At 47.9% G+C, this 21928-nt stretch overlaps 1 protein-coding gene across 3 annotated transcripts in view; it reads left to right on the forward strand.

Moving 5' to 3' along the window:
* CTCF (CCCTC-binding factor) overlaps positions 1-15893 on the forward strand; it is a 78113-nt gene extending 62220 nt beyond the window's left edge. For 2 of the 3 annotated variants that reach the window (XM_015126406.3, XM_077984321.1), the window contains 5 exons: positions 3542-3702; positions 5037-5219; positions 6049-6184; positions 13089-13250; positions 14409-15893. In XM_015126406.3, the coding sequence (XP_014981892.1) occupies positions 3542-3702; positions 5037-5219; positions 6049-6184; positions 13089-13250; positions 14409-14593 (827 nt within the window). In that variant the 3' untranslated portion in view covers positions 14594-15893. The remainder of the gene's footprint in view (positions 1-3541; positions 3703-5036; positions 5220-6048; positions 6185-13088; positions 13251-14408) is intronic. The other variant, XM_028841525.2, reaches the window with a different exon arrangement.
* Positions 15894-21928: the final 6035 nt, after the last annotated feature.

Here is a 21928-nt window from a genome sequence, read left to right on the forward strand (position 1 = left end):
AACTCCTGACCTCAGGTGATCTGCCTGCCTCGGCCTCCCAAAGTGCTGAGATTACAGACATGAGCCACCGCGCCCAGCCCTCACTTATTTTTTTTGTGACAAAGTTTTGCACTTGTCACCCATGCTGGAGCGCAGTGGTCCGATCTCTGTTCAGTGCAACCTCCACCTCCTGGGTTCAAGCTGTTCTCCTGCCTCAGCCTCCTGAGTAGCTGGGACTACAAGTGCCCGCCACCACAGCTGATTTTTGTATTTTTAGTAGAGATAGGGTTTCACCATGTTGGCCAGGCTGCTCTCAAACTCCTGACCTCAGATGATCTGCCCTCATTGGCCTCCCAAAATGTTGGGATTACAGGCATGAGCTACCACACCAGACCCCCTACTCCTACTTTCTTATAACCTCTAATTTTCCGTCTTTTTTCTCTCCCTTCTTGGTCTCAGTAAATGACTTCTCTTCCTACTTAAAAAATAAAGACAAAGGGCCAGGCGCGGTGGCTCACGCCTGTAATCCCAGCACTTTGGGAGGCTGAGGTGGGCGGATCGTTTGAGCTTAGGAGTTCCAGACCAGCCTGAACAACATGGCAAAACTCCCATCTCTACCAAAAATACAAAACAGCCGGTTGTGGTGAGGTGCACCTGTGGTTCCAGCTACTCAGGAGGCTGAGGTGGGAGGATCACTTGAGCTTAGGAGGTGTAGAGGTTGCAATGAGCTGAGATCGTGCCACTGCACTCCAGCTTGGGTGACAGACCCCATGTCTAAAAAAAAGAATCTTAGCCAGGCACAGTGGCTCACACCTGTAGTTTCAGCTATTCAGGAGGATGGGCCAGGAGTTCTAGACCAACCTGTGTGATACAGCAAGACCCAATCTCTTAAACAAAAATATGGCTGGGCGCAGTGGCTCACGCCTCTAATCCCAGCACTTTGGGAGGCTGAGGTGGGTGGATCACAAGGTCAGGAGATGAAGACCATCCTGGCTAACATGGTGAAACCCCATCTCTACTAAAAATACAAAAAATTAGCCAGGCATGGTGGCAGGCACCTGTGGTCCCAGTTACTTGGGAGGCTGAGCTGAGATCGTGCCACGGCACTCCAGCCTGGGCAAGAGAGTGAGACTATCTCAAGAAGAAAAGAAAAAAAAAAAAAATATATATATATATATATATATGTGTGTGTGTGTGTGTGTGTGTGTGTGTGTGTGTGTTCACTCCCTAGGTTTAACTCTTCTGCTCTTCTCTCTTTCCCAGCCACCCTTTATGAAGAGTTGCATCCCTCACAGTCTTCTCTCATTCTCTCTTGTCTAGCTTATTCCCCATCACTCTGGTATAATGACTCTTGCTTAAGGTCATGAATGACCCCACACTCTGAATGTAGTGAAGACTCCTTTCCACTCTTCTTCCTAAAAGATGAGTTGATCTCTTAGCAGTGTTCTTCATAGTTGACAGCACCCTCTTCCTTTGAAACACTTTCTTCCCTTGGCGTCTGTGACACTAAATCCTGTTGGTTTTCTTCTTTCTCTTATTCCTTTCAACTTTCTGTTGTTTTAACCTTTTTTTCTCTCGCTAGCCTTAACTCTAAGGTTTTTTGTTGTTGTTGTTTTGTTTTTTTTAATTATTGGAGACTGTGTCTTTCTCTGTTGCCCAGGCTGGATTTCGGTGGCGCAATCTTGGCTCACTGCAGCCTCGACTTCCCAGGCTCAAGCAATCCTCCCACCTCAACCTCCCTGGTAGCTGGGACCTCAGGCACATGCCACAATGACCAGCTAATTTTTTTTTTTTTTGGTAGAGACAGGGTTTCACTATGTTGCCCGGGCTGGTCTTGTACCGGACTCAAGCAATCCACCCACCTCAGCCTTCCAATGTGCTGGGATTAGAGGTGTGAGCCACCATGCCTGGCCCAACTCTTAGACTTCTTTGTTTGTGTGTGTGCGTGTGTACTTTGTGTGAGAGACAGAGTTTCACTCTGTCACCCAGGCTGGAGTAGAGTGGCACGATCTCGGCTCACTGTAGCCACTGCTGCCCTGGTTTAAATGATTCTCCTTTCTCATTTTCCTGAGTACCTGGGACTCCAGGTGTACACCACCATGCCCAGCTAATTTTTGTATTTTGTAGTAGAGAGGGGGTTTCACTATATGTTGACCGGGCCACGTCTCAAACTTCTGACCTCAGATGATCCACATGCCTTTGCCTTCCAAAGTGCTAGGATTCCTTTTGAGATGGAGTCTTTGTCGCCCAGGCTAGAGTGCAGTGCAGTGGCATAATCTTGGCTCACTGCAACCTCCGCCTCCCAGGTTCAAGCCGTTCTCTTGCCTCAGCCTCCCGAGTGACTGGGATTACAGGTTTACAGGCATACACCACCACGGCCAGCTAATTTTTTTTTTTTTAGGAAGAGACAGAGTTTTGCCATGTTGGCCAGGCTGGTCTTGAACTCCTCACCCCAGGTGATCCACCTGCCTCAGCCTCCCAAAGTCCTGGGATTACAGGCATGAGCCACTGTGCCTGCCAACTCTTAGACTTCTTAAAGCATGACCCATACTTTTTATTTTAATTCTACTTTTTGCCTTAGTGATCTTATCAGCTCCCATGGTTTCAAATTCTAACAACTCTTTGTGGCATTGGTGGTACAGTGATAAGCATAGCTGCTTTCAAATCCTAACAACTTGTACATTTATATTCCTACTCCAGATCTTTCTCTTGAGTTAACCTTATATAACTGTGTATCCCTTGCCATCCCACCCCTGCATTGATGTCTCTGGCATTTCAAATTCAGCATGTCTAAAACTGAAGGTCTAAAACTTCTCTATCCCTTATACCCCCTGACTCCCCGACCCCAAAAATAACACATACAACTTGGTCTTAAGCCCTCTTCCACTATTCTTGTCTCAGTAAATGACTCCAACACCTACCTGGTTTTCCAGGCCTGATGCCTACTTTCTTCTTCACTCTACAGTCACTAAATCCTATTGATGCAACTGCTTCCATCTGTCATCAGTTCTTCTTCTTCCATCCACACCCATTGTCATCACCCTTGTCCCAGCCACCATCTTCTCCCACCTATCCTATTTGAACAATCTTAATTGTTCTCCCTGCACCTGTTTCTCTGCCTTTTCATTCATTTTTTGTGTAACACCCAGAGTAAACTTAAAAATCAGGAGAAATGGGCCAGGTGCAGTGGTTCACACCTATAATTCCAGCACTTTGGGAGGCCGAGGCGGCCAGATCCAAGGTCATGAGATTGAGACCATCCTGGCTAACATGACGAAACCTCGTCTTTATTAAAAAAACAAAACAAAAAAAAAACAGCCGGGCGTGGTGGCAGGCGCCTATAGTCCCCAGCTACTCGGGAGGCTGAGGCAGGAGGATGGCATGAACCTGGGAGGTGGAGCTTGCAGTAAGCCGAGATTGTGCCACTGCACTCCTGCCTGGGCGACAGAACAAGACTCCGTCTCAAAAAAAAAAAAAAAAAATCAGGAGAAATGTATTAGTAACTTATTAAAGTGCTTGTTTGTGTTTTAACATTACACTGGGCTTTTTACTGTGCTTTCAGGTGTCCACTTGCGAAAGCAGCATTCCTATATTGAGCAAGGCAAGAAATGCCGTTACTGTGATGCTGTGTTTCATGAGCGCTATGCCCTCATCCAGCATCAGAAGTCACACAAGAATGAGAAGCGCTTTAAGTGCGACCAGTGTGATTACGCTTGTAGACAGGTAGGAACCTTCACTGAAAGTTGTTGGTGCTTCCTCAGTGTCTGGTGTTATCAGAAGGCATTTACATATTTTAAGGATAGTATTTTCAAACTGGATTATGAGGAATGTCACCAAAATCAAAGGTCATGCTCCTTGTCAATTGTATTATCCCATGTCCCGCTGATGTTTTATTCAGTCACAGCTTACCTCTTCCTTAAGCAGACATCTCTCTGAAAACTGTGGAAAGTAAGTCCAGGACTTGAGAGAGGGGAAGAATCTCATGCGGGGACATGACTCTTGGGGGAGAGCCAGAGAAGGAGCTCAGCAGGAATAAGCAGCTTTGTCTGTGCTAGAATTATGGAAGCAGTTCTGTACCACACTAAAAATACCTTTATCAAGCGGGGCCCAGTGGCTCACACCTGTAATCCTAGCACTTTGGGAGGCCGAGATAGGCAACGGAGAGAGACCCTGTCTCTACAGAAAGAAAAATTAGGGCCGGGCACGGTGGCTCAAGTGCCTGTAATCCCAGCACTTTGGGAGGCCGAGGTGGGTGGATCATTTGAGGTCAAGAGCTCGAGACCAGCTTGGCCAAGACGGTGAAACCCTGCCTCTACTAAAAATACAAAAATTAGCCAGGCGTGGTGATAGACATCTGTAATCCCAGCTACTCTGGATGCTTAGGCAGGAGAATTGCTTGAACCTGCAGCGGAGGTTGCGTTGAGCCGAGATTGCGCCACTGCGCTCCAGCCTGGGCGACAGAGTGAGACTGTCTCCAAAAAAAAAAAAAAAAAAAAAATTTAGCTGGGGCCAGGTGACTCACACCTGTAATCCCACCACTTTGAGAAGCCAAGGCAGGCAGATCATTTGAGGTTGGGAGTTCAAGACCAGCCTGGCCAACCTAATGAAACCCCATCTCTACTAAAAACTACAAAAATCACCTGGGCGTGGTGGCAGGCACCTGTAATCGCAGCTACTCCAGAGGCTAAGGCAGGAGAACTGCTTAAACCTGGGAGGTGGAGGTTGCAGCGAGCCGAGATGGCGGCACTGCACTCCATCCTGGGCGACAGAGCAAGACTCCGTCTCAAAAGAAAAAAAAAAAAAATTAGTTGGGCATGGTGGCTCATGTCTATGGTCCCATTTTGAAGCTGCAGTAAACCATGATCACACCACTGCTCTCCAGCCTTTGCAACAGAGCAAGACCCTGTCTCTAAATATATAGCTTTATCATCTCAAGCCGTGTTGAGTCTAGACCTAGCTTGGGTGAGAAAGACCTGTTGGCCACTTGCATGCAGGTGGCAGCTGGGATAGTAGCCCCATGAGCAGGCTCAGAGGCCTTTCCCCCTATGCCATTTCAGGAGAGGCACATGATCATGCACAAGCGCACCCACACCGGGGAGAAGCCTTATGCCTGCAGCCACTGCGATAAGACCTTCCGCCAGAAGCAGCTGCTCGACATGCACTTCAAGCGCTATCACGACCCCAACTTTGTCCCTGCGGCGTTTGTCTGTTCTAAGTGTGGGAAAACATTTACACGTCGGGTAAGGGTCAGAACTTCACTTTTCCTATTATGATACTGAATATTGGATTTTTGGTCTTCCTCTGCAGAGCAAGGTAGTTTTTTTCACTGAGGTTATAAACAGAGATGCTCCATTGTTTGGAAAGTGTTAGTCACCCCATCTTGATGTTTCTATCCATGTGTGAGCCCTTCCACTGATGGGGAACACAGTATCTTTGAATAGATTGATTGTATAAAGAAATTTCCTGCTGGGCACGGTGGCTTACACCTGTAATCTCAGCACTTTGGGAGGCCGTGGCGGGTGGATCATGAGGTCAGGAGATCGAGACCATCCTGGCTAACACGGTGAAACCCTGTCTACTAAAAATACAAAAAATTAGCCGGGTGCAGTAGCAGGCCCCTACTCGGGAGGCTGAGCCAGGAGAATGGTGGGAACCAGGGAGGCGGAGCTTGAGTGAGCCAAGATCACGCCACTGCACTCCAGCCTGGGCGAAAAAGCGAGACTCCGTCTCAAAAAAAAAAAAAAGAAATTTCCTTAGGTGGATTGAAACCTGCACCCCACCCCACCCCTAGCTAGCTGTAGCCTGTGCGGGGTCTTGAGGGCTGTGTTAGATCTTGACAGAACTAGGAGCTGGTCTGAATCCTCCCCTGTCTCTGTCTGTAGGCTTCTGAGCCTCCCCTCAAAGAAGCTAGCCTTATCCATTTCCCCTGAGCAGAGACAGCGTGTTCAGGACACACTTAGCAGATACTAGAATTTTTAGGCTTAATATGGATTTTATTAAAGTAAATAACTTTCAATCTGATCTTAGCTTTTTTAGTGGTGTGAAAGAGGATTTTGTTCTTTTTGTTAGAATACCATGGCAAGACATGCTGATAATTGTGCTGGCCCAGATGGTGTAGAGGGGGAGAATGGAGGAGAAACGAAGAAGAGTAAACGTGGAAGAAAAAGAAAGATGCGCTCTAAGAAAGAAGATTCCTCTGACAGTGGTAGGTGACTTGTTTCTTGGTTTGCTTACTATGGCAGGCTTTGGAGCCCAGTTTCCAGTGTATTTATGTATGGATATGCTGAGATATAGAGGCAGGCACACGCTCTTCCTTTCTTTAAACTTCTCATCTCCTAATGTCTGTTTACAACAGCAGTTAGTGTTTTTCTGGGGCACATTTTCTTTTCTCCTCGTGGCATTCCACTTATTAATGCCTTATAAGTAATCTTCAGTTAAAGTCAAAGCAAAATTAATATTTTTATTTAGTTTATTCAAATTTGTGATATTCTAAGGCCAGCCGAGTTTCTTGTCCTATGTTCTTAACTTTTACATTTAGGTAGCTGGTCTAGATTTGAGCAGTGAATCTAATGGACATGAAGAAAGTTGTTTAAGCCTCTTCACTTATGGTTTGACTGCCTGTGTCAGCCTAGCCTTGAGAGGTGCTGATCAAGTCAGTGAAGGTCAGCCTTTCTCTTCCTACCTTAATCTCTCCATTTAAAGTTTAAAATCTTGCCTATTTTCCTACCACAGGTACTCTTTGGAGTGTTTTTTGCCTCTCTAGTCATGAAACCCAGGCAGGAGGTTATGCTTAGAAGTGCCAAGCCTTGGTCGGGCACAGTGGCTCATGCCTGTAATCCTAGCACTTTGGGAGACGAAGATGGGCAGATCACTTGAGGTCAGGAGTTCGAGACCAGCCTGGGGAACATGGCAAAACCTTGTCTCTACAAAAAATTTAAAAATTAGCCCGGTGTGGTGGTACATGCCCATAGTCCCAGCTACTCGAGAGGCTGAAGTAGGAGAATCACCTGAGCCCGGGAAATAGACGCTGCAGTGAGCTGTGATCACGCCACTGCCCTCCATCCTAGGCGTCTTTTTTTTGTCTCCAAAAAAAGAAGTGCCAAGCCTCACAAAGAGGGTGGAAGAACAAGAGTCTTGGTAATTTGGAGGCCACGTTTAATTACACAAACATGTTCAGAGTGTTAGATTCTATAGTGTGGATATGTGGGTTGCTGGCATCCAGGTGGGAAGACACCTCTATAACTAAAGACTTAAGGTATGGATGGAAAAGGTGGTAGAGAGTTTGGTTTTAGGGAATGGACTTCCCAGAAGCACCATTAAACTGGAGAGATTATAGATGATGCCTGATAGTCTAGGGATTCTTCATTTTGTGTTTTGCACTGGTTGTCAGTAGAAATAGTGGGGAGGGGATGAGATTTTTTGAATAAGTAACATATTGAAGAACTTTAGTCACTTATTGGGCTTTTTTGTTTTTGAGTTTTTTGTTTGTTTGGTGTTCTTTTTGTTTTTTGAGATGGTATCTCCCTCTTGTTGCCCAGGCTGGAGTGCAGTGGCGTGATCTCTGCTCCCTGCACCTCTACCTCCTGGGTTCAAGCGATTCTCCTGCCTCAGCCTCCCAGGTAGCTGGGATTACAGGCTTGCCCCACCACGCCCTATTAATTTTTGTATTTTTAGTAGAGATAGGGTTTCACCATGTTGGCCAGGCTGGTCCCGAACCCCTGACCTCAGATGATCTGCCCTCCTCAGCCTCCCAAAGTGCTGGGATTACAGGCTTGAGCCACTGTGCCCGGCCTTAATTTGTATTTCTAATTAATGCTGTCTAATGACTATTAATATGGTGAGTTATAGTAATTGATTCTATTACTTTTTTTTTTTTTTTTTTTTTTTTTTTTTTTGAGACGGAGTCTCGCTCTGCCGCCCAGGCTGGAGTGCAGTGGCCGGATCTCAGCTCACTGCAAGCTCCGCCTCCCGGGTTTACGCCATTCTCCTGCCTCAGCCTCCCGAGTAGCTGGGACTACAGGCGCCCGCCACCTCGCCCGGCTAGTTTTTTGTATTTTTTAGTAGAGACGGGGTTTCACCATGTTAGCCAGGATGGTCTTGATCTCCCGACCTCGTGATCCGCCCATCTCGGCCTCCCAAAGTGCTGGGATTACAGGCTTGAGCCACCGCGCCCGGCCTGATTCTATTACTTTTTTACATTTTTTTTTTTTTTTCCCCCGAGACGGAGTCTCACTCTGTTGCCCAGGCTGGAGTGCAGTGGTATGAGCTCGGCTCACTGCAACCTCCGCCTCCCAGGTTCAAGCAATTCTCCTGCCTCAGTCTCCCAAGTAGCTGGGATTACAGGCATGAGCCACCGCGCCCGGCCTGGAGTATCTGTTTTAAGTAGCATCTTCTTCAGTCACTGGGTGTTAAGTGTATGCCTCCTTTAAGATGTCAATTTTCCCCTGGTCATGGTGGCTCACGCCTGTAATCCCAGCACTTCGGTAGGCCAAGGCAGACAGATCACCTTAGCTCAGGAGTTCAAGACCAGCCTGGGGAACATGGCAAAACCCTGTATCTACAAAAAAATACAAAAATCAGCAGGGGGTTGTGGCCTGCACCTTCGGTCCCAGCTATCTGGGAGGCTGAGGTGGGAGGATGGCTTGAGCCCAGTAGGTTGAGGCTGCAGTGAACTGAGATAGTGTCACTGCACTCCAGCCTGGGCGACGGAGGGAGACCCTGTCTCAAAAAAAAAAAAAGAAAAAAATTATTGCAGTGAACTGTTGGGGGTTTTCAGAAATGTTGGGAGACTCCCAGATATTACCAGTGATCAGATAATCTTAACCTTTATAGTTGCTCTTAGTTGCAAAGCCCCCTGCTGCCAGACTCTGTCCTGTGTCCTGCTTTCTCCTGATACTTCCTTGTTCACTTTTGTGATTCATCTCCAGGAAGACCAGCTTCTTTCCCTCATCATATGTAACCAGAAGCATCTTTTTTTTTTTTTTTTTTGAGACGGAGTCTCGCTCTGTCGCCCAGGCTGGAGTGCAGTGGCGCGATCTCGGCTCACTGCAAGCTCCGCCTCCCAGGTTCACGCCATTCTCCTGCCTCAGCCTCCCGAGTAGCTGGGACTACAGGCGCCCAGAACCGCACCCGGCTAATTTTTTGTATTTTTAGTAGAGACGGGGTTTCACCGTGGTCTCGATCTCCTGACCTTGTGATCCGCCCGCCTCGGCCTCCCAAAGTGCTGGGATTACAGGCGTGAGCCACCGCGCCCGGCCCAGAAGCATCTTAAGTCTAAAGAGATTATTGATAGCTTCTGATAGATTTCTACAGTTCTTCCTTCGGTCTGCTGCTGTTTAGTAGAGCACGAAATTTGGTTCAAGGCCTTATACCTAGTGACTCTTTATCTCCCCCAGAAAATGGACGTCAGCCTGGGCTCCATGCCACTGATGGCCGTGCAGTGTTACTTGTCCTGACCCAGAAGTTCTGCTTGTCGGCTATCTACAGAAATCGACCAGCAGATGGTCTACTGCTGTTTTCAAGGCTTTTTGCCGAAATACCACCAAGCCAATAAGCCTTTGATCCTGTTAGCCTGCTTTTGTGTGCTTTTCCCCCCAATTCTGACTGAATTTGTTTAGTTTTCTAGGCATTGGGCCAACTTAGGCAATAGGGGGCTTGAAGAAGTTCAGCAGGGAAGCATCTCTCGTTCTTGACACACTGCCACTTATCTCTACATTCCCCACATTTTCACTTAGGATTTCAGTCACTTGAGAAATAAGGCATTTTATCTGGAAGATCAGGAGTTTACCCACAGATCTCTAAATTTAAACATTTTGTTCCAGAGAAAGAGAGTACACGTCAATAACCTGTGCTTTCTAGAGGAAGGCAGGCATTGTACATTTTGTGCCACAGCCATGGGGGAGGGATAACAAAAGCTCTTTAGCTGCCTGCAGATGTGGGCGCCAGAACAGCCCAGACTGAGGGCAGAGGTTTGAATTCTACCTGCTGTGACTTGGCTGTGCATTGCAATCACTTAGTTTCTCACTTTTTCTATAAAATGAGGGTAACACCCTCATTCAGTGAAGTACCGAAGCCTAAGTGGAAAATGGTGAATTTTAAAATTGTGATGTTTGCTATAAGTAAAAGCTGTGTTTGTGGTAGACTGTAGGTTATGGAGCAGGATTACATGAGTTGCCTCAGTCCTGTTGATCTCCAGGTCACTATTAAGTGGAGTGAGAGTGCTACAGAAATTGCTCAGGGAAACTGAGTCTCAGCTGGTCAGATGTCCCAGGTCACATATCTAGTAAGAGATCTGAGACTCAGAGCCTCATTACCTGACTCCTCATCAGTATTCTTTATACAATAATTTCCTCACTTTTACGTACCACTTATTTTACCATGGATGGACAACTGTGGCATTAGGGAGGAGAGCAAAAGGGTTGGGAATGATACATTAGGTCTGGTACAGCTGGGAATTAAGTCCAAAAACTTGACTTTAAAAGAGAATCAATAATAGTTTCAAAAAAACTCTTGCTACTTACCCTTAGTAAATAGGACCTCACAATGCGTAAGAATTTCTGGCCAGGCATGATGGATGAAGCCTATAATCCTAACACTTTGGGAGGTCAGGAGTTAGAAGCTGCAGTGAGCTATGATCACACCACTGCACTCTAGCCTGGGTGACAGAGCAAGACCCCATCTCAAAAAAAAAAAAAAGAAAAAGAATTTCCGTCTTGTCCCCTGACACACACACACACACACACACACACACACACACACACACACACACACACACACACACACACACACACACACACACCCCTACACCTGGGTGACAGAGCAAGACCCCATCTCAAAAAAAAAAAAAAGAAAAAGAATTTCCGTCTTGTCCCCTGACACACACACACACACACACACACACACACACACACACACACACACACACACACACACACACACCCCTACACCTGGGTGACAGAGCAAGACCCCATCTCAAAAAAAAAAAAAGAAAAAGAATTTCCGTCTTGTCCCCTGACACACACACACACACACACACACACACACACACACACACACACACACACACACTCTCTTAGCCCTCCTGCCCACTTAGAGATGAGCAGAACCACATCTCCAAGGGTCCATTTCAGGCTTAGTGTCCTGCTTTATCCTGGTATAGTAGGTAGGGGGATCATTAAAATTTGAAATTCAGTATTGTGTTGAATCAAAAAAGTAGGGTCTAAAGCTAAAAGGAAAAACTAATAGCCAATCCCACATAAAGTGCGAATAATAGTATTCAAGTCAATTTGCTTCATTTTGCTGCAATACCTGTTTGTTATATTAATCCTGATAGCAAAAATTCCAGCAAAAGCATTTTTATTTATTACTTTGGAACCTCACACCCTGCTCCCCTAGAAGCATTTTTAAATGGACTTTTGTTTTGTTTTGTGTTTAATTTTTAGTTTATCTTTTTTTGTTGTTTGTTTTTCCCAAAGTCTTACTCTGTCACCCAGACTGGAGTGCAGTGGCATGATCTCAGCTCACTGCAACCTCTGCCTCTCAGGTTCAAGTGATTCTCATGCCTCAGCCTCCTGAGTAGCTAGGATATCAGGTGCCTGCCCACCACACCTGGCTAATTTTTGTATTTTTAGTAGAGACGGGGTTTTACCATGTTGGCCAGGATGGTTTCAATCTCCTGACCTTGCAGTCCACCCGCCTCGGCCTTCCAAAGTGCTGGAATTACAGGTCTGAGCCACCATGCCTGGCCACATTTTTTTTTTTTTTTTGGAGTAGAAATGGGGTTTCACCATATTTGCCAGGCTGGTCTCATCTCGAACTCTTGAACTCAAGTAAGCCGCCCACCTCGCCCTCCCAAAGTGCTGGGATTACAGGCATGAGCCACCACACCAAGCCAATTTCGTTTGTTTTGGTTTTTGTTTTTTTCTTTTCTCTCTCTCTCTGGAGACAGAGTTTCATTCTTGTTGTCCAGGCTGGAGTGCAATGGCGGATCTCAGCTCCACGCAATCTCTGCCTCCTGGGTTCAAGTGATTCTTCTGCCTCAGCCTCCCGAGTAGCTGGGATTACAGGTATGCGCCACCATGCCCAGCTAATTTTGTATTTTTAGTAGAGTCAGGGTTTCTCCATGTTGGTCAGGCTGGTCTTGAACTTCCAACCTCAGGTGATCCACCCGCCTCAGCCTCCCAAAGTGCTGGGATTACAGGCGTGAGCCACCGCGCCCAGCTGCCAGTTTCTTATTTCTTGTAGAGATAATGTCTCACTATGTTACCCAAGCTGGTCTTGAACTCCTGAACATGAGTGATCCTCCAATCTCAGCCTCCCAGAGTGCTGGGGTTATAGGTGTGAACCACTGTGCCCAGCCTTAAATTGGTTTTTCTTAATAAAATAATAGACTGAGCACAGTGGCTCACGCCTGTAATCCCAGCACTTTGGGAGGTCGAAGTGGGCAGATCACCTGAGATCCGGAGTTTGAGACCAGCTTGGCCAACATGGCGAAACCCCGTCTCTACGAAAAATACAAAGATTACCTGGATTGGCTGGGCAAGTTGGCTCATGCCTGTAATCCCAGCACTTTGGGAGGCCAAGGCAGGTGGATCACCTGAGGTCAGGAGTTCAAGACCAGCCTGACCAATATGGTGAAACCCCATCTCTACTAAAAATACAAACATCAGCTGGGCGTGGTGGCGTATGCCTGTAGTCACAACTACTTAGGAGGCTGAGACAGGAGAATTGCTTGAACCCAGGTTGCGGAGGTTGCAGTGAGCCGAGATCGTGCCACTACATTCTAGCCTGGGAGACAGAGTGAGACTCTGTCTCAAAAAAAAAAAGAAAAAGAAAAATTACTTGGGCATAGCGGTGCATGCCTGTAGTCCCGGCCACTCAGGAGGCTGAGCCATGAGAATTACTTGAATCTGGGAGGTGGAGGTGGCAGTGAGCCGAGATCGTGCCACTGCACTCCAGCCTAGGCAGCAGAGTGAGACCCTGTCTCAAAAAAAAAAGAAATATATATATATATAAAAAACAAGACTTCAAAGAATATGTAATTGTTTTCTTTCTTCTTCCACTACCCTTCTCCTTGTCCCACCACCTGTGCTTCCTGATTTCATGAAAAGAAAATGCTGAACCAGATCTGGACGACAATGAGGATGAGGAGGAGCCTGCCGTAGAAATTGAACCCGAGCCAGAGCCTCAGCCTGTGACCCCAGCCCCACCACCTGCCAAGAAGCGGAGAGGACGACCCCCTGGCAGAACCAACCAGCCCAAACAGAACCAGCGTAAGTTGTTCATCTCTGCTCTGGAGGCTGGAGTCTTCTCCGAGCATGTGGGGGAGCCAGATGGGTCCTTGTTCTTTGGGGAGGTGGGAACTAAGCCATGAGAACAAGTTAAGGGCATGTCGAGAACAAACTCTCAGGAAATGGTTTTTTAGGAGTTTTTACTGAGGAACATCTGAGGAAATCTTTAGAGGCCTGTTACATTTCAAGGAGAAGAAGTCCAGAGTAGAAGGGTACTTGTGTTTTACAAGATGGGTACTGTTAATGTGGGCGGGTTTTGAAAAACAACCAAAGTCACAGTCAGCTGGCAGAATGGATGCAGTAATGAATATAAAAGAGCCAAATCATAAAGGGTGGAGAGGGAAAGCAGTTTCTGTGCTGAGATTGCCCCTTCTAAGAAACTCAGGGTGAGGCACGGTGGCTCACACCTTTGATCCCAGCACTTTGGGGGGTCAAGGCGAGAGGATCACCTGAGGTCAGGAGTTCCATACCAGCCTGGCCAACATGGTAAAACCCCATCTCTGCTAAAAATACAAAAATTAGCCAGGCGTAGGGGCAGGCCCCTGTAGTCCCAGCTACTCAGGAGGCTGAGGTAGGAGAAACGCTTTAACCCGGGAGGCAGAGGTTGCAGTGAGCCGAGATCGTGCCAGTGCACTCCAGCCTGGTGATAGAACAAGACTCCGTCTCAAAAAATAAAATAAAAAATAAATTGAGGCCGGGCGCGGTGGCTCAAGCCTGTAATCCCAGCACTTTGGGAGGCTGAGACGGGCGGATCACGAGGTCAGGAGATCGAGACCATCCTGGCTAACACGGTGAAACCCCATCTCTGCTAAAAAATACAAAAAAAAACTAGCCGGGCGAAGTGGCGGGCGCCTGTAGTCCCAGCTACTCGGGAGGCTGAGGCAGGAGAATGGCGAAAACCCGGGAGGCGGAGCTTGCAGTGAGCTGAGATCCGGCCACTGCACTCCAGCCTGGGCGACAGAGCCAGACTCAGTCTCCAAAAAAAAAAATAAATAAATAAATAAATTGACTCTCTCTGGACCACTATCTAATAAGGCTTTCCTGCATTGCTGACATCCTGTTTGATGTCAGTCTGAAGGACCCTTGTGATTCTTGGGGCTTTAATGCACCATTTGTTCTGTCTGTGCTCTTCTTTGCCAGCAACAGCTATCATTCAGGTTGAAGATCAGAATACAGGTGCAATTGAAAACATTATAGTTGAAGTAAAAAAAGAGCCAGATGCTGAGCCCGCAGAGGGAGAGGAAGAGGAGCCCCAGCCAGCTGCCACAGACGCCCCCAACGGAGACCTCACGCCCGAGATGATCCTCAGCATGATGGACCGGTGATGGCGGAGCCTTGTGTGTCGCCAGGACTGCTCTGGGCTGTGTTTAAACGGCCCGCATCTTAATTTTTCTCCCTTTCTTTTTTTGGCTTTGGGAAAAGCATCATTTTACCAAACATACCAAGAACGAAAACTTCAAGGATGATGTTAGAAAAAAATGTGATTTAACTAGAATTTGCTGTCTGATGTTAGCAAATCATGGAATGTTCTGAGTCCCCGAGGGTTTACTGTGAAGTGCTGAGGACAGTGTTGACGACTAACTCGTTTTCCTAGATGGAAACGGAGACATTGACCCCTCCCTCCATGTGGTAAACCACTCCAGAATGGCCACCAGGCTTCCCAGAGTTCTATGGTCTTCTTCCCAAGAGAGTTTTTAATTGTAAATGCATACTTGGGAAGGACTTAGACTTTTAAACTGTTTTTTGCTTTTGCTTTTCCCTGACTCCCTTTGCTTGGAGTCAGCTGCACACCAGTAGTATGGCATGCTACGATCAGGTTCTGTCCTGAAAGCTTTGCCTCTTTCTTGGCAAAGTTTCTGGTATGGTCAAGCTTGTAAATAACTTTTTTTACATTTTAATCTTTTCCATTAATTAAGAGGTTGAAAAGAAGTGCAGTGTAAGAAAACCCAGCATTTTAATTACTTGCAAATTAAGTTACCACAGACTCTGTAGTGTGTAAATGTTGACAAGGAATTGGATCACAATCATGTAGCAGAATGGCACCCAGACCACTGCCCACCAGTGACGGACACCCACGTGGCAGATCATGATTTCCAGCCCACGGAGCCAGCATTTGAACCTTGTACAATTAACTTTCAGTTATGATTTCCCATCAACATTTTCTTTGCCCTGTTTGTAGCTGATTGTTGTGTTTTATAAATCTTCTGTTAAAGCAGAAGGGTGATTATGAGTGGGTCACAGCAGCCCTTATAAGCTGGGCCAGAAAATTTCACTAGGTCAGTAATTTAAACTTTGGATCTTCAAAAAATAATAATGTGAAACAAAACCAACTAAAAAGTGATTCTTGCACATGAACTGTCACATGTTTAAAAATGTGTTTTTTAGAGAGCCTCAGTCTTACTGATTTCAAACACTTTTTTCTTCTGTGTATTGCTTTTAAGAGAGCCATCAGTTAGCTATCAGACTCTAGGTTGATGCATTTTGTACTTAGCTGTACTGTGTGATATTTTTCATTATTTTAGGACGCCAACATGAGACCTGTAATAAAATATGTAATGGGGTTGAAAGCTGGGGAGGAGGATCTACTGCTGTACAGCTAATAAATCATAACGGATTAACAAGTGCTTCAAAGACTCCATCTTGTGTGATTCCTGCCTGCTTGAGGGAGGTTGGGGGACTGCATACGTGGTTCCAAGCTGTGCAGGCTGCTGCCTTTCACAGGCAACCTCTGTTCCTGGGATGGTACTTTCTCTAGCAGATGGGAGGATATGATCTTGGCGGGTGACTGGATATTGAGCACATCCTGCTATAACTTTTTTTTTTTTTTTTTTTTTTGAGATGGAGTCTCGCTCCGTTGCCCAGGCTGGAGCGCAGTGGCGCAATCTCGGCTCACTGCAACCTCCGTCTCCTGGATTCACGCCATTCTCCTGCGTCAACCTCCCAAGTAGCTGGGACTACAGGCGCCTGCCACCACGCCTGGCCAATTTTTTGTATTTGAGACAGGGTTTCACCGTGTTAGCCAGATGGTCTCAATCTCCTGACCTCGTGATCTGCCCGCCTCAGCCTCCCAAAGTGCTGGGATTACAGGCGTGAGCCACCGCACCCAGCCCCTGCTGTAACTCTCTAACTCCCCAAAAAGTGTGCTTGAGTACAGGTGAGTAGATGGACGGCAGCCAGCTTCTGTGATCCACTTGAGTAGGTGCCCTGTGCACAGAGTAGATGGGCCATAGAGCTGCTTAGAGTGAAAGGGGCTAATGGGAGGCTCTCAGCATCTCAGCTCAAGGAGGCCTGGGATCAGATGTACCTGGAGCTCTGGCAGGTGTGAGGGAACAGAGAAGCTGGACCCAGCCTGCCCTAGAGAAGTTCATTTGAAAGGAGAGACAGATGCACAACCACCGGGTAGTGAGGAGACTGTCTTAGATAATAGAACTGCCTGTTAGCACCCCAGGAAGGTGGATGGAGTTGTGTCGTGTTTGGAATCTTAGGCGTGACTGGAAAATCATCTTGCTGCTGCTGCTGTTTCTAGGCAGATTGCTTTGGCAAACCCACTTTAGGTGAAAGTTTAAACCACTTACTCGAGTTTTTTAACCAAAATTCCAACTTACAAGTTTTCAATGAGAAGTAACAGCAAAATATGTGAAGCTTTTGGCTGCCTAGTGCTGTCCACACAGATGGGTCTCCCAGGAAAACAACCCAGGGCCTCCTGGGGCCTCGGGATTCAGCCAGGCAGTGAACTCCTTGCTCTGAAAGTTAGTGATCTCGGTCTGTTGGAGCTTGAATTCTGTCTCCCATCCATGGTTTACCCACCAGGTTACCCACTACCAGTCAGCCAAAACTTTTTTTTTTTTTTTTTTTGAGACGGAGTCTCACTTTGTCACCCAAGCTGGAGTACAGTGGCACAATCTCGGATCACTTCAACCTCCACCTCCTGGGTTCAAGGGATTCTCCTGCCTCAGCCTCCTGAGAAGCTGGGATTACAGGCACCCACCACCACACCCAGCTAATTTTTGTATTTTTAGTAGAGATGGGGTTTCACCATGTTGGTCAGGCTAGTTTCGAATTCCTGATCTCAGGTGATCCGCCCGCCTCAGCCTCCCAAAGTTCTGGGATTACAGGCATGAGCCACCACACCTGGCCCCAACTTTTTTTTAATTCCAAGTTTTTTTTGAGACAGGGTCTCACTGTCACCTAGGCTGGGATGTGGTGGCACAAACAACTCACTGTGACCTCGAACTAGGCTCAAGCAATCCTCCTACCTTAGCCTCCTGGATAGCTGGGACTACAGGCCATGCCATCACACCTGGCTCATTTTTGTTTTGTTTTGTTTTTTTTAAGTTTTTTTGTAGAGATAGGGTCTTGCTATGTTACCCAGGCTAGTCTCAAACTCCTGGACTGAAGTGATCTTCCTGCCTCAGCCTCCCAAAGTGCTGGATTATAGGCATGAACCACGATGCCCAGCCATCTAAGCATATATAACCTTTTTGCAGAACAACGAGGCTCAGTTTTTCAATACCGCCTGTCATTCCTGATTGTACGTATTGTTTGAAAGGTGTTTGTTTGTTTGTTTGTTTGTTTGTTTTAAGAGTCTCTGTCTGTTGCCAGGCTGGAGTGCAGTGGCACGAGCTGGGTTCACTGCAACCTCTGCCTCCCAAATTCAAGCGATTCTCCTGCCTCAACCTCTGCAGTAGCTGGGAATACAGGCGCATGCAACCACACCTGACTAATTGAATTTTAGTAGAGACGGAGTTTCACCGTGTTGGCCAGGATGGTCTCCCATCTCCTGACCTCATGATTCGCCCACCTCGGCCTCCCAAACTGCTGGGATTACAGGCGTGCACCACCACTCCCGGCCCTCTGTAAGTGGATTTGTTTTAGCTTGGGAGGGGGCAAAAGAATTGACATTGTGGGGGAGTTAAGGCTGAAAAGGGATCCTCCTGCTGCATAGCCCAGGATGCATCCTGTCTGACCCTTAATTATCAAACCTTTAGCAGCAGAAGCCAGTTTTGTTACTGCACCCCAGAGAACTGTTGACGGGGAAGTTCCTGAACCCGTGTGCAGCTCCCTCACTATTAAGCCACAGAAGTAAAGAATCTATGCCCTTTTCACCCCTGGGCTGGCATCACCACCCTATTGCTGCCCAGCTCAGCAAGTACCTGAGCTCTTCTCTGGCTTGTCAGGACCTGGTCTTCGAAAATCATCTGAGGTGAGCCTTGTGGCAGCACCAAGGGGCCGTAGCCCGGCCCACCTGGGAGGCAAGTCTCGTCCTCAGCCTGTGCTACCCAGAACAGGCAAGGCTAATACTCTCAGGAGCTTTGGCATTTCCTGAACGCCCATGGAGTAACATGCCATCCAGAACACAGAAGGGCTTGAACAAGCTGACAACTTCTCATTGAGTCACTGTCACTTGTAAGAACTGAGTCCCATGTGTTCACTTGGTCTCTGAGATCAGGTTTGCTGTGTTACTACCACCCTGACTGCCACCAGCCACGTGGCTAGTCCTGCAAGCCTGGCCTGATTTCTTAGTTGTCCCTGCCTGCCCCCATGTGCTCACACACACAGGGACTGGCCCCACTGGCGTCGCTGTAGCCTCCAGAGGCCCTCCACCTGGGCATGACTCCAACCCTTTTGGCAGTCACTCTCATCTTTCCTCCTTGTCATTCTAAACAGAAAAATCCCAGTGAGGTGGATTTTCTGTCATTCTGTTTTGGAATCCCTGGGTTGTCATGGTAGACTTGGCAAATGTGAGTGTTATCTGAGTGCCAGGCACTGTTGTGGGCACTTCCCTTAATAAACATTGATGGCCGGGCGCGGTGGCTCAAGCCTGTAATCCCAGCACTTTGGGAGGCCGAGACGGGCGGATCACGAGGTCAGGAGATCGAGGCCATCCTGGCTAACCCGGTGAAACCCCGTCTCTACTAAAAAATACAAAAAACTAGCCGGGCGAGGTGGCGGGCGCCTGTAATCCCAGCTACTCGGGAGGCTGAGGCATGAGAATGGCGTAAACCCGGGAGGCGGAGCTTGCAGTGAGCTGAGATCTGGCCACTGCACTCCAGCCTGGGCGACAGAGCGAGACTCCGTCTCAAAAAATAAATAAATAAATAAAAATAAACATTGAATCCTTAGAGCAAGGCTTGAGGTTAGTTAATAGCTCCGGCTTCGCCGGGCGCGGTGGCTCAAGCCTGTAATCCCAGCACTTTGGGAGGCCGAGACGGGCGGATCACGAGGTCAGGAGATCGAGACCATCCTGGCTAACACGGTGAAACCCCGTCTCTACTAAAAAATACAAAAACTAGCCGGGCGAGGTGGCGGCCGCCTGTAGTCCCAACTACTCGGGAGGCTGAGGCAGGAGAATGGCGTGAACCCGGGAGGCGGAGCTTGCAGTGAGCTGAGATCCGGCCATTGCACTCCAGCCTGGGCGGCAGAGCAAGACTCCGTCTCAAAAAATAAATAAATAAATAAATAAAAATAAACATTGAATCCTTAGAGCAAGGCTTGAGGTTAGTTAATAGCTCCGGCTTCGCCGGGCGCGGTGGCTCAAGCCTGTAATCCCAGCACTTTGGGAGGCCGAGACGGGCGGATCACGAGGTCAGGAGATCGAGACCATCCTGGCTAACACGGTGAAACCCCGTCTCTACTAAAAAATACAAAAACTAGCCGGGCGAGGTGGCGGCCGCCTGTAGTCCCAACTACTCGGGAGGCTGAGGCAGGAGAATGGCGTGAACCCGGGAGGCGGAGCTTGCAGTGAGCTGAGATCCGGCCATTGCACTCCAGCCTGGGCGGCAGAGCAAGACTCCGTCTCAAAAAATAAATAAATAAATAAATAAAAATAAACATTGAATCCTTAGAGCAAGGCTTGAGGTTAGTTAATAGCTCCGGCTTCGCCGGGCGCGGTGGCTCAAGCCTGTAATCCCAGCACTTTGGGAGGCCGAGACGGGCGGATCACGAGGTCAGGAGATCGAGACCATCCTGGCTAACACGGTGAAACCCCGTCTCTACTAAAAAATACAAAAACTAGCCGGGCGAGGTGGCGGCCGCCTGTAGTCCCAACTACTCGGGAGGCTGAGGCAGGAGAATGGCGTGAACCCGGGAGGCGGAGCTTGCAGTGAGCTGAGATCCGGCCATTGCACTCCAGCCTGGGCGGCAGAGCAAGACTCCGTCTCAAAAAATAAATAAATAAATAAATAAAAATAAACATTGAATCCTTAGAGCAAGGCTTGAGGTTAGTTAATAGCTCCGGCTTCGCCGGGCGCGGTGGCTCAAGCCTGTAATCCCAGCACTTTGGGAGGCCGAGACGGGCGGATCACGAGGTCAGGAGATCGAGACCATCCTGGCTAACACGGTGAAACCCCGTCTCTACTAAAAAATACAAAAACTAGCCGGGCGAGGTGGCGGCCGCCTGTAGTCCCAACTACTCGGGAGGCTGAGGCAGGAGAATGGCGTGAACCCGGGAGGCGGAGCTTGCAGTGAGCTGAGATCCGGCCATTGCACTCCAGCCTGGGCGGCAGAGCGAGACTCCGTCTCAAAAAAAAAAAAAAAAATAGCTCCGGCTTACAAACAAAACTGGAAGACCAGAAAGGCTAAGTAACATGTTAGGTGTCATCTAGGCAGTGTGCCTGCAGAATCTTTTTTTTTTTTTTTTTTTTTTTTTGAAATGGAGTCTTGCTCTGTCACCCAGGCTGGAGTGCAGTGGTGAGATCTTGGCTCACTGCAACCTCTACCTCCTGGACTCAAGCAATTCTCGTGCCTCAGCCTCCCCAGTAGCTGGGACTACAGGTGCTCATGACCACGCTCAGCTTTTTGTATTTTAGTAGAGACAAGGTTTCACCATGTTGGCCAGGTTGGTCTCAAACTCCTGAGCTCAGGCGATCCACCTTGGCCTCCCAAAGTGCTGGGATTATAGGCATGAGCCACTACACCTGGCCAGAACCTGCATTCTTGGTTCCTTGGCAGTACTGTGTGAGACCTACTGAATTGTCACCCTACAAGCAGTTTGAGGGTTCTGTGTGGTCTTCGAGCCTTAGATTTTAATCCAAATTATGTCTCTTCGTGGCCAGGCATAGTGGCTCACACCTGTAATCCCAGCACTTTGGGAGGCTGAGGTGGGCGGATTGCCTGAGGTCAGGAGTTGGAGACCAGCCTGACAAACATGGTGAAACCCCATCTCTACTAAAAATACAAAAATTCGCTGGGTGTGGTGGCATGTGCCTAATTCCAGCTACTTGGAAGGCTGAGGCAGAAGAATTGCTTGAACCCGGGAGGCAGAGGTTGCAGTGAACCAAGATCTCTCCACTGCACTCCAGCCTGGGCAACAAGACCGAAACTCTGTCTCTAATAATAATAATAATTAGCCTGGGCATGATGGTGGGCGCCTGTAATCCCAGCTACTCAGGAGACTGAAGGAGGAGAATCGCTGTAACCTGGGAGGCAGAGGCTGCAGTGAGCCAAGATTGTGCCACTGCGCTCCAGTCTGGACCACAGAGCAAGACTCTGTCTCAAAACAAACAAACAAACCAAGTATGTCTCTTCAATCGGGAAGGCAGCAGGAACTCTCTGTGCAGCATCTTCTCCAGCTGACTCCTCCCTGTCACCCTTAGCTGTCTTTTCACCTCCACCTTGCTGAGCTACGGGCAGGGTAGACTGCTGATCCTTACCGCTTAAGT

Source organism: Macaca mulatta, chromosome 20, assembly GCF_049350105.2.
Source record: "Macaca mulatta isolate MMU2019108-1 chromosome 20, T2T-MMU8v2.0, whole genome shotgun sequence".
Taxonomy (NCBI): domain Eukaryota; kingdom Metazoa; phylum Chordata; class Mammalia; order Primates; family Cercopithecidae; genus Macaca; species Macaca mulatta.